Source organism: Phymastichus coffea, unplaced genomic scaffold, assembly GCF_024137745.1.
Source record: "Phymastichus coffea isolate CEN01 unplaced genomic scaffold, Cenicafe_Pcof_1.1 PCOF00096, whole genome shotgun sequence".
Taxonomy (NCBI): domain Eukaryota; kingdom Metazoa; phylum Arthropoda; class Insecta; order Hymenoptera; family Eulophidae; genus Phymastichus; species Phymastichus coffea.
In genome coordinates this window covers 101,072-113,665 of record NW_026706907.1, presented here as the reverse complement: position 1 = coordinate 113,665, position 12,594 = coordinate 101,072, and the positions used below count along the sequence as shown (strand labels likewise).

General features: G+C 57.4%; 1 protein-coding gene across 3 annotated transcripts in view; it reads right to left on the bottom strand.

The window, feature by feature from the left end:
- Window positions 1-158: 158 nt before the first annotated feature.
- Window positions 159-12,594, bottom strand: part of LOC131669667 (chondroadherin-like protein) — a 66,991-nt gene continuing 54,555 nt past the window's right edge. For all 3 annotated transcript variants that reach the window (XM_058944714.1, XM_058944715.1, XM_058944716.1), the window contains one exon: window positions 159-2,088. In XM_058944714.1, the coding sequence (XP_058800697.1) occupies window positions 292-2,088 (1,797 nt within the window). In that variant the 3' untranslated portion in view covers window positions 159-291. The remainder of the gene's footprint in view (window positions 2,089-12,594) is intronic.

Here is a 12,594-nt window from a genome sequence, read left to right as displayed (position 1 = left end):
CGAGCGCCTCGGCGGGCTGGCGCCGCGGCGCAGCGACTGGTAGGCGTGGTGGTGGTGGTGGTGCTGGGCCAGTTCGGCGCCCGCCGCGCAGGCCGGGCTCGCGCACAGGCGCAGGCTCGCGCCGGCGGGCAGCGTGCCGGCGGCCGGCGGGCGCAGTTGGCGCGCGCCGTCGCTGTCGAGGTAGGCGAAGCCCTCGGTGGGCGTGCCGCCGCTCCCGCCGTGCGGCAGAAACCAGACCCCGCCGGCCTGCGGCTGGCCGCCGTTGCCGGGGCTCGCCGCGCGAAGCTCTAGCTACAGCTCCGTGACGGGCACGGGCTTGAGGCCCGCGGAGGAGGCCAGCTGCTGCTGGTGCGCGTGAGGGTGCGGGTGCTGCTGCTGCGGGTGCGGGAACTGCTGGTGCGGGTGCTGCTGCTGCTGATGGTGATGGTGGTGGTGGTGCTGCTGCTGCTGCTGCTGCTGGTGGTGGTGGTGGTGGTGCTGCTGCTGCTGCTGCTGGTGGACGGCGGCCAGCTGCTGCTGGTGGGCGTGCGCGTGCGCCTGTAGCCGCAGCGGCTGAGGCCCCGCGGCCGCCGCCCGTACCACGTACTCGTCCTCGCTGAAGGTCTTCTGGTACTCGTGCTCCTTGCGCGAGATGGCGCGGTTCTTCCATTCGAGGTCCTTGAAGGCGTCGCGCACGCGCCGCCTGCAGCGGTAGTAGAGCACGAAGGCCGCCCCCGCGGCCGCCGCCAGGCCCGCGGCGGCCAGCGTGGCCAGCAGCGCCTGCTTCTTCGGGTCGGAGAAGGCGCAGCCGAGGCGCTCGGGGCGCATGCCGCGCAGCGACTTGTCCTTGAGCTCGGGCGGCTCCGCGCAGTTGACCGGGCTGAAGTTGCGCGAGGCCAGCACCTCGCTCAGCCAGAGCACGCCGCAGTCGCAGACGAGCGGGTTCTCGCTGAGGTTGAGGTGGCGCAGCTCCGTCCAGGCGAGCAGCGACTCGCTGAAGCCGGCGAAGTTGTTGTCGCGCAGGTAGAGGTAGCGCAGGTTGGGCAGGCCCGCCAGCGCGCCGTCCTCTAGCGTGGCCAGGCGCTTGTTGCTGTTCAGGCTGAGCGTCTCCAGGTTGGCGTTGTCCGAGAAGGCCCCGCGGCGCACCGCGCTCAGCAGCTTCGCCCCCGAGACGTCCAGCTTCTTGAGGTTGAGCAGGCCCTTGAACGAGCCGGCGCGCAGCGCCGCGAACGAGTTCTGCCCGAGCCAGAGCTCCTCGAGGCGCGCCAGCCGCGCCAGCTGGCGCGTGGGCACCTCGCGCAGGCTGTTGTCGTTGAGGCGCAGGCTGCGCAGCGCCGCCAGCCCGCGGAACGCCTCCAGGCTGATGTTGTCCAGGCCGGCCGAGGCCACGTCCAGCACGGCCAGGCGCTCGAGCCCGCGGAAGGCGTCGTCGGGCAGCGCGGTGAAGGCGTTCAGGCCGATGTGCAGCTCGGCGAGGGCGTTCAGCGGGCCCAGCGCCGCCGAGGGGATGCTCTGCAGCTGGTTGTCGTCCAGGTAGAGCACGCGCAGCGCGCCCAGCTTCTGGAACGCGTCCGGGTCCACGCTCGAGATGCGGTTCTCGCCGAGGTCCAGCTCCTCGAGCCGGTCCAGCGCGGCGAACAGGCCCTGGCCCAGGCCCTCCAGGTAGTTGTTGCGCAGGTTCAGCACCGTCAGCGAGCGCAGCCCGTGGAAGGTGCGCTCGCTCAGCGCCGAGATCTTGTTGCTCTGCAGGTGCAGCTCCACGAGCTGCTTCTGCGCCTCGAAGCTCAGGTCGGGGATGCTCAGCAGGTGGTTCACCGACAGGTTCACGATGCGCAGGTCGCCGTAGAACTGGAACGCCGCCGCGTCCACGGTCTTGATCAGGTTGCCGCCGAGGTTGATCCGCTGGATGCTGGGGTTCAGCGCGATCGGGATCACGTCGAGCTTGGCGTTGCTGCACGACACCACCAGCGTCTCGTCGTCGCAGTCGCAGCCAGCCGGGCAGAACGCCGCCGCGGCCTGGCCGAGCGCGGCCGTCAGCGTCGCCGCGAGCAGCGCCAGCCGCACCAGCCGGCTGCCTGGCTGCCTGGCCGTCTGCCTCTGGATCGGCATCTGCAACACCAAACGAACGCCTCGGTCAGTCCTCGATCCCGCTGCTCGCCGCTCGGCCGGCCGCCCCGCCTGATCCCGGCGGCTAACTGGATTCCGAGCAAGCCGGCCGAGGCGCTAAATAAAAATCCCGCTGACTGCGGCTCGAAAGCTCTAATAGAGACATCAAAGTTCCCGGACAGAAAGAGACTCTCTCTCTCTCTCTCTCTCGAGTCCATTAAGCGCACGTGCTTCGTTAAAAAGAATCCTTTGGAGGATTACCCGCTGCCAAGCTCGCTCCGGCTCGCTCCGGCTCGCTCCGGCTCGCTTATTTAATTTGCCGAGAGTGCGCGCCGCGTCGGCGCGGACGGCGCAATTTCAATCTGGGCGCTTCGATTGCCGAGTGCACTTGACTAATAACCGGGCGTCGTCCCTCCGCGCGTATCGCCCGGCTCGAATAAAGCGCTCGACAATCGGTCGACCTTCCCGATCAGCCGTGCCTCCGGGCTGCGGGGGCATCGAGGCGAGCGCGCACCGCCGCCCGCGGCAGCCCGGTCTTACCCGAAACGGAATTAGCCCCGTTTTCGACTGCAGCTCATCAGCGCTGATGCAATTGCCTTAATCGCCGGCCAAACGCAGCTGGCTTTCGGCATCGGTGCGCCCGAAGCCAGGCCAGTCCGATTTTCTCCGCCTCTCTTCGCGTTGAATCTAACGAGGTCAATTCATTAGGTAAATTCATTCGCGTCTATTTGCAGATTTACGCCCGCTGCGCTGCACCAGGTCCAGCCGTTTCCATCAATTCAACTTGCAATTTCCGATCGCCGCAAGAGCGCCGATCGATGAGGCCAGCAACGTTGCGCGCAGCGCTCGTTGACTCGCGCGTACAGGGGCGACCTCCATCTTGCCGCACACGGCCGGAAAAGTCGAGCGACCGATGCCGCGCCGAAACGACGAAAAAAGGCCTCCCTCTTTCTTCCGCTCGTTTTCTCTGCGTTACCGCGACGGCACTCGCAGAGGTGCGCATTCGCGCTCAACAGGTAAGCCTATGCGACGTGAGGAATGGTCGGTCGAGCCGCCGCCGCCGCCGCCGCCGCCGCCGCGTCCTGCTGGGCGAGGACTGCGTTAAAAGGCCACCGCTCTCGCCCGCCAAATCCTCGGGGCACTACGTGAATAGACAAAACTGGAGCCAAGCCAAGGCCGAAGGCGATCGAACCGGCGACTAGTGCCCTTTTCCCCCCGTGAGCTTTAGGCGTGATTTAGCTCCGGAGCGCTTTCGAATGTACTCGGCTCGACCGTCGCTCGACTGACCGATGAAAAACGCCTCTGTCCCCGCCCGATAAGCCGTTTCTACAAAGCCGCGCGAAAAATGCAGCCCCGATATTAGACATTTTGCGCGGAAGGAGCGTAAAAAGAAAAAAAAAAAAAAAAAACAAGAGGAAAGAAACGAGAAAAATGAAGCGGAGGTAAGGGAGCCGCAGACGACGACGACGATGGCCACGACGACGAGAATGCAAATATCTGCAAGAGAATTCTCGGCGTCGGAGAGCCAAATGAATATTTAATTTGCGCATATCTCGGACGCGCCGCGGCCTTTTTTCCCCCATTTTACAGCCGACGCGCCTAATTCCCCAACCAGTGATAATAATGCAAAACAGGCTCGGTCTGGCGCGAATTCCTTGTACGATAACTCGGCTCCTCGTTGCGCGGCCAAGAATGCGACGGTAAAATATCGAAATGCAATTGAGCCATTAAGTATCAAGCGTAGCTGCGGGGATGAGATACGGAGGGGCAGCGCCGGATCAGCCGTGTACGACTATGCGAAACACCGACGAAAGAGTCGAGGCGGCTGCGGCTTGATCAAAATTCGTCGCGGGTCTCGCGCCCACGTATCGTCGTAAACGTAGTTGATCGGCGAGCAGGCGCATCAAGGCCCAGGCGAAAGACTCTCGTCTTGAGAAAGCCCACCTGCCCCGACAGCTTTTTGGCTTAGGCGCGATCCCGCCCCGTCGTCGTCCGCGACAGTCTCGCTTAAATAAAGCATTCGCGTGCGCGCGACTCTCTTTCCCGCCGCGCACTTTTCCCCGGGATTTGCCGTGCAACATTCAGCAAGGTCCCAAAGTCTCCAGGCCGGCTGCATAATCCAACAACCGCCTCGCAGACGCAGATCCACGCTCGCGACCTGTGTTTTCCATAAATACGGTATTTCACGGATTACCTTAAATTATTAGACCAGATTAATGCTGCACGAGGACTAGACAGTTGCTCCACTTTGCCGTCAATTTTGCCAGGATTGGATATATGGGCCAATAACGCGGATAAAAAGCAGCCGCGCGGAGCAAAAATTAAGAGACAGGTGTAACCTATCCAGGTATCTCCGGGGCAACGTTGACGGATATTCTACATCGAGTGTAACTCGAGATTTTCCACCGTTTTTTTTTTTTCTTTTTTTTGTTTTATGACGGATCAAAGTTGTCAGAAACGTGTCTCTCGACTCTGTGAACTACGCAACCTGCACTTTAGATGGAAAACAGTAAGATAAAAGTTGTAATGAATTGAAGAAGCTGCAATTTGAAACGTCGCACTATTATTTTCATTCATTGTAACTGTAAAAGATACTGATGACCCTTAAAAATGACTTTTTAACATATCCAATATATGTTGCACAAAGAATGTTTTTCATTGTCATTGCTATTTAAAGATAGCTCTTATAAGTTCAGAGAAATAATGCCTTATATTATGGAATCACTTAGTTAATTGTTGAGATGTTCCTCTTTACTAATGGATGTCGAAAGTACATGACTGTATTTTTTTTACCGAAGGTATTAAGCTTAATCTTTTCGGTGATACGTCAATTTTAATAATTTATTAGAGGCATGTGATACAATTCATTTGCAACCCTTTACTTTTATCAAAGCAACGCTTTTTTTTTGTTGTCTTAAACTAATAGATCACAAAAACATCACATAAATGGACAATTTAAAAATTTGGATAGTTGATAGACAGCGAAGATTTTGAAAAAAATATCTCTTTTCGATGAATAAGAGCCGAGTTAGGGTTTTTTTTTAACAAATTGCTGTCCTAGTATTCACAATGATGGAGAAATAAATCATTCGGTATTTAATAGTAAGAAGGTATATTTAATACTTTGAAGTATTATTTAATACTTTGCTGTGTTTTCAAAAATTTGGCTGTTTCTTATTGATAATAAGGCTTAAAATGAAGTATCCTAGTAACAATTGCATCGATTTCGATGTTCCCTTTTTTCAATCTAAAGTAGCTTCGGAATGAATTTTTTTTAATTAAGCTTAAATTTTTTTTTAAATCTTGATTGCAAATCCAGTTGCCAGAAATTTCAAATTATCCATTTACGTATATTCATGACAATAAATTCATTGCTTTTATTAAGTTAAAATAAAAATAAAAGTTATTTTGGCAGTGAATAATAATCCGTAATTTAAAAATGGTGATTTTGTAGGGCTACATATTGGTAGTTTCTATAATAACTAGGAATGAAAAATAATTGTAGTTTTTTCTCAATTCCTTATAATATTTATTTTACACGTTTTCATTGGAAGTGCAAGGTTTGGAGTGTTCGCGTAGAACAGTGATGCGAAATCTTGAGTAACATCGGCTATAAAATATTTATTGACATTGCCCCGAATAGGCCTGGACAGATTTCATCTATCAGCGAAGTTTTGCCGGAAATTTTCCCTCCTGATTGGCCTAATAACACGCCGTCCGGAATTTTACTCGTGCAACATACAGTGGTGTCGAGTGTTGCGCTCGCACGGCCGGCAATTAATCAGCGATTTATAGGCGAAGTTACTGTATAATGGGCATCGATGAGCAGCCACCACGATAAATAGGTCTTGGACGCGCCACGGAGTTGCAGCGCATTCCGGCAGCCGGGAATATTTGGCAAGTCGGGCGTGTCGCCGCGACGTGTCAGAGGGCAATTTTCTGCTCGACTATACGCGTGCCTCGTCCCCATAAACACCTAGCAGCTCGATTTATCCAAGCTGACGAACGTTGCCCGCTCCCTCTCGCTCGAACCCTCGAGGCGATCGACGGACGACGTCTTTTCTCTCTCGCTTCTCGGGAAATCGCAATCTTAAATCGGCTTTTCGCGCTAGCGAACAATCTCCGCCCAACTGCCGTCGAGCTTGGAAAACCAATTGCTCGGCACTGCAGCCAGCATTAGCAATCGCGAGTGCTCCGCTCTTAGACTCGCGGCTGCTGCTTTGTACGCGGATCTCTTGCGCGGTACCGTAGGCGGCCGCGTTCTCGCGGAGCGTAGTGCAAGCTCCCCGGGGGCCGCGTATAAGTAGAATCGATAAAACTGCACAATTACCCACTCGCTCTTGCTGGGGCATGAGAAAAGTGCCTCGGGATTTGGCGGTTAGCGCATGTTGACCGACGGGAGTAGCTGCCGTGCCACCGCCGCCGCCGCCGCTGCACAAAGGATATTGCTTCGAATTTTCGTCTGGCTGGTCTCCGGCAAGAGAGAGAGAGAGAGAGAGAGAGAGAGAGAGAGAGAGAGAGAGAGAGAGAGAGAGAGAGAGAGAGAGAGAGAGAGAGAGAGAGAGAGAGAGAGAGAGGAATGCGATTTTATTCGAGCCGAAATTAATGTCGGCTCGCAGAGACGCGAGGCGCAGAGAAAAGAGCATGCCTGAGAGGCTTTCCGCTTGGAAATTGAATGTACAGCGCAACAAAGTGGCTTTGTAGGCCAACAGAAGTTACTCGCGAAAAGTTGATTCGCGCGCTGCCCGTGCCGCGCCGGATAACTTTGCCAAGCGTTCGCCGAGAGACGGATTTTTTTTTTCCGCCTTTCTGCCGAACGAATTGGGCGCTCGGCCGGCGAGCGCGATCGAGCGGCAATTCCGTCGCGCCCGATACTTCATTTAGTTGCTGTCGCTCAGCCTTGCCGCCGCCGCCGCCGCCGCCGCCGCCGCGATAAGTCCGACTCGGCCCCCGGTACTCCATCGGCAGCAACAAATATCGCCGCCACACTGCACTCAGAAATCATCGCGCGCATGAATAATTCAGCCGACGGCGGCGGGCCAATCTGACCGACTGCTAATATTCATACAATCCAATCTGGCAATTTGTCAATCACACTGGCAGCAGCGCGGGCGTCCCTAATGCACGCGGTCGCTGGCCTGCGCGAGCGCTATTGCTAGACGCTCCATTGCCGGACGGAGATTATCGCCCTCCGCTTTGGAAAACTAATCCAATTTCCAGGGCGCCGCCGCGCATCTGTCGGGGCCGCGTCGCGTGTTTTTTTTTTCTTTTAACGCTGCGTTGGCTCGCGTCGGCAAGCGGCGGGCGCGAAGGGAGCCAGGTAGAAAAGGCCATCGATCGCTTGCGCGTCGTCGTCGTCGTCGTCGTCGTCGTCGCGCGCGCGCGAGCTGCAACTTGGTAACGACGAGGAGTGGCGGTGTGACTTTTCATTCTGCAGGAACACGAGTCGCCGTCGCTCGAAGGAGTTTGGAGCCTCGCGGGAGCTAACTTTGCCATAGCTCGGCAGCAGCGCTGGCGCGCCGACAATCTGAATTCCTAGATGAGTTGGCCGTTTTTTTCTCGCGCCCCTTCCCATCGCCTCTCCCGGCTGCTCCTCGAAGCCAAGCTCTTTGTCTTGGACTCGTAAATCATCGGGATTACATTGTTTACGAGTCGCTACGAGGCGGTCAGCGGAGTTCGGTTTTTCGCGCGCCCGCGAAACTGTCCTTCCAAGTCGCCTGATTGGACTGCGGACGACGTGGCGCAAGCACTCGGTCAGGACGAATCGGCACAAGTTTAGACTGTCGGCGCTTTAGCGCGTCAGGCGCCTGGGCGTAGATCGAGGCAAACGCGATTAGTCCGTTGCGCGGCAGGGCTAATCAGCCGACGGAGCTAGATGGAGCAACGCGCGAGAGAAAGATGGCTTGACCGGTCTTGTGGGAAATTACGCTATGAGCCGGCAGGGATTAGGCGAGACGAGGCGAAAGCGGAGGGCGGAGTCGGTGGAAAGTGAGAGAGAGAGAGAGAGAGAGAGAGAGAGAGAGAACGAGAGAGCGAGTGGAGCCGTGTCTTGCCGGCCATCGGCGTATTTCAGGAAGTCCGCGTCGAGCTAAACCGTGCGCGCGACCAAAAAGGTCAGGCTAAGCCCTTAAAGCCCGCTTATTTGGGATCTCGAGTCCGCGACGTATAAAGAGGTGTGGCCGCATCTAAACTTGGCGAATTTACCGACGAGAGAGAGGCAAATCTGCCGCGGTGGCTGCATTCGCGCGCGATCCCACGACGAGCGAGGGGCGTGAAATTCCGCCGAGCCAAATCTATTGAAGACTATACGACTACGATCTTTCTCTCGCTCGTACTCTCTCTTTCTCTCTCTCTTTCTCTACGGTGATTTGTTTGCAACTTTCCTCTCGAGCAAGCCTCAAAGGAGTCGCTCTCTCACTCTTCGCGCCTCGATTTCACTTGAAATACAGTCGCTCCTCAAAGTTCCCGCCAGTCCTCCTCCTCGTAGTCGTCGTCGTCGTCTGTTGTTGAAGGAATATAAAAATCCAACGAGGTGGCATCTCGAGCGGAAAAGTGCCGTTTCTCAAAGCGAGCGAGCAGAAGCAACTTTTTACACCCCCCCCCCCCCCGCCCTTCCACATTTCTCTCTACCGCCAAACTTGGGGCATTTATTATGTAAGTTTTTACAGCTCGACGCTTTCCATTAAGCTCAACGAGATACGAGAAAAAAAAAGACAAGAGGACAGATAGCTCGCGGCGGCTCTGTTGTTCGGCGCCCTTTGACGCCCTTTCCGCGCGAGCGCGACGACACGCTCAGATCCCAACTTTTACGAGCTTTCGTTCGAGCATATTGCAACTCGATAAATTTACTTTATAGTAGCCGTGCCTCGCCGTGGGATTATGCAAATTCGACGGCCGCTGTATCTAGCCAACGCGCCGCGGCGAACGCGCTTATGATCAAGTGTATTTATATATCAGAACTATGCTCTGCCCCTCCCTCCTCTCTCTCTCTCTCTCTTGCTCACTCCCGCGCTCAAATGCAATAATCCGACGATGACGCTCGACCGCCAGTGCGCCGGGGAGGGGTGTAGGTTATTCAATCGCTGGACGAGATCTATCTTGAGCGTGAATAATTGGGCCAATCCCCAGCGGACGCGATAGGTACGAACAGTCCGTCGGACCGATTCGGACGTCCGCGGCTGGCAGAGCGGAAAAACTGATCGCGACAAATTGGAACGAGAAGAAAGCGAATCGAGGGCGCGAATGGTTATTTATCCTTTGCGAGCGCGGGCCTAAGCTCGCATCCGCGGCCGAGATTAAAGCCGCGGGCACGGAGCCGAGCGCGACGATGAAGCGCGCGGCAGCAGGCATGAGAGAGCCGCGGGATTTATTCGGCGACGGGGCGAAATGAAAGAGCGCGCGGCGCTGCGCGGCGCTGATTGCTTCTTGGTCAAAGTATCGAGACTCGGGAGAGGGGTGTGGGGGGCGTGCGTTTCTCTCTATGCAATCGGCGCGTCGTTCGCGCGGATAATGAATTTCCAGGCGCGGCACCGCGGCGGCGAGCCTTTGTCGCCCCCGGGAGCTCACTCTCTCCGTCTGCGTTCTGCGCGCGATGGAATTAAGCGCGCGCGCCGCCCGCGCCGTCGGTGGGTTATCGGTAGATTGCGCTTTAGCATAATGGCGTTGCCGCTCGCAAACCCGCTGCCGGCCCGTAGCTACGCGGAGATTGCGATGGTTATTTTGAGCGACAGTCTCGCTGCTGCCGTCGCTGCTGTTGCGCGCTATCGCCGCTCTCGTACATCAAGTCAACCGCTCATCCACCCCCTGCCGCCGCCCGTCCCCGCGCCGGTCACTCATCTGTTTTACAAGCCGCCCAATCTGCTGCACTGGCAGCGCGTCAAGGGCTATTTGTTCGAGGAAGCGCTCGCTGCCTGCATGGCTCGCGTCTCTTCTCGTCTCTAGCACCCTCCCGCCGTCTGCCCTGCTACGCGCTGCGCTCGGTTCTCGACGGAATAATCCAACTAAATTCAACTTCAAGCCCATAGAGAGAGAGAGAGAGAGAGAGAGAGAGAGAGCGCGCGCGGTCAGGGGAATTATAGGCATATCTGATCTACAAGCTTGGGGGCGCGCGCGATGGCATGGCCGATCAGTGTAGAGCGCCGGCGCTGTGCTGTTTAGTCGAAGCGATTCGTAATTTGTCCAACGCATTTTGGCGCGGCAGGCAGGCAGGCAGGCAGGGGCGTGGGAAGGGGCCGGAGGGACGGCGAGCTCGTCGGAAGCGGAACAGAGTACAGCTTGCCGGCGAACTGAGTCACCGAGTCGGGCGCGCGGAATTTATTGTCTGAAATAACGGGCGAGGCCGCGGGGCTTTGTTCTTTCTCGCTGGGGCGAGAGCGCTTCTGCAGTCTATTTCGCAGATCAATATTTACCTGGTTTAGAGCTAATGACTATTTTCGCCTGGTTAAATCTCTCTCTCTCTCCCTCTCTCTCTCTCACGGCGCCGCGCTGCTGCAATTATTACTTGGGGCGCGCGCGGCTGCTGAGCTAACATTTTCGCTGCTAATTGAAAGACGATTGGAGCGGGAATGAAGTTCACATTCTGGGCTTCGTTAGCGCGCTTCCCACGGTTGCAGCTGTAATTGATGATTGAACAAGGCCGCGCAGCAGCGGCGGCGGCGCGCAGAGATGAAAAATCCGGCCGACGCAGCTGCGCTATCGACGCGGCACACAGGGACACGCGGAGGACCGACAATGACCGTCGAATATTTGAGCGCGCGCGCGCGAGCCGGGTCAAACGTCGCCCCCTCCGGCCGTGTGCCGCGGCTTGCGATCTAGCCAAGTGTGCCGAGGGCCGGCCGAAATTGGGCGCAGCCGATGGGCGCGTTGACGGCCCTCCGAATCCGCGAGTTTTTTGCCGGAATGGACGCGCAGCCCAGGCCGTTGCGTGCTCGCTCGGTCATGCGGCGCGACGCGTATTACGGGGGGTGCCGGTCGTTCGGATTCGAGTCAGTCCGCAGCCGAATTATATCGAACTTCGTCGCGCTCCGTTTCTCGAGTCTTATTACAGAGCAGCGGATCGGGCGATCCCGATGGAAAGCGACGGGAAACGGGGAGGAAGAGCCGCGTTGAGCTGGAATTCGGCCGCGCAATGTCGCCTCGCGCGACCGATAAGCCCAGCGCCCGTCGGACTTCGCTGGCGATCCTCGTCCGTGGTCGTCGCGATCTTCGGGTCGGGCTGCGGCAGCCGCCTCTCGCGAGCCAGCGATTAGATTGGGAGGCACTGGCCGACCGACCGAGCGAAGACCGTTGCCCTCCGTGAAAGTTACTACCAGTGAATATCGCGCCGCCGCGACGGGCCGAGCAGTCGAGTGCGCGCGGCGTTCGGCCAGAAAAGTCGGAAAACGATGAAGCGCGGCACTGCACTGCCGGCAAATTAAGTGCCGCGGCAGGGCAAAAGCGTCGTCCGTGCTTGCGGCAGCGCGACCAATCGAAAGTTCGGGCCATTCCGGGTGGATCGATCAATCGGCCGCCGACGCGATATTCCGTTGCAGCCAAGCGCCGCCGGCGCGGAGCGTCGCCCTCGCGAAAGCCGTTCTGTAAATCTTTTCCTCGTTTCCGTTCGTTGCCTCGAACATGGACTGGTCAACTCTGTCGCTCGCGGGGCGCCCTTCTCGTCGATTAGCCGTGCGCGAACGATTGCTTCATCGATAAGTCGTCGAACGACGTCATCATGCGCGTGAATACGACAACGCTGCGACTGACTGCCACCCCCCCCCCCCCCTCCCCCTGTCGCCCTTCGCGACCCTACACTCGAAATAGCCGCAGTTTTTTCGCGCGATCCAGCTATACGCGCAGGTAGAGCTAGCAGCGAAGGAAACGGAAATTGAGCTCGTAACAGTCGGCCAGTCGGCACTCGCGCAACACGAATGCTTAATAACTGGGTTATAACGGCGCCCGAAGGCCCCAAGGAGGTGAACCCTCCTCTGCATACATGTATATACACGTATACATGTACACCTGCACTTAACTTTTAGACAAAATGCAGTTTGCCAGCACAGTCCTACGATATTTCCACTCGCGAGTTCCGAAAGCGCTCTGCCGTGCAGCTGCCATGTGGCCCACGCCTGCCGACCCGTTGCGCCAACTTGCTCAGCGCGGTAATCGCCAGGCAATCTACCGCGAATTAATCGAGAAACAAGCCGGGCATGCCGCGCAGCGAGGCGCCGGACCAGCCAATGGACGACTCGTTCGTAAAAGGTTCGGGAGGCGCGCCGACGATCACTGATCCAAAGCCGGCCGTCGTCGCGACGCGACGTTCCCGTGGACGGGTGGCAAGCCGGCGGGCGGCGTCCCCTGTCGATCGGCGGGCGCCACCTCGCCTGCTCCGATTGCGCGCGCCAAAGTTATTTCCGGCTGGAATCGAATGGCGCGCACCGCCAGCCGATTGTCCTCCTCGGCGCCCACTCCGAACTTCCGTGTTTCTCTTTCCGACCCCTTCTCGATTAATTGTCCTTCCTCGTCTTCTCGCGC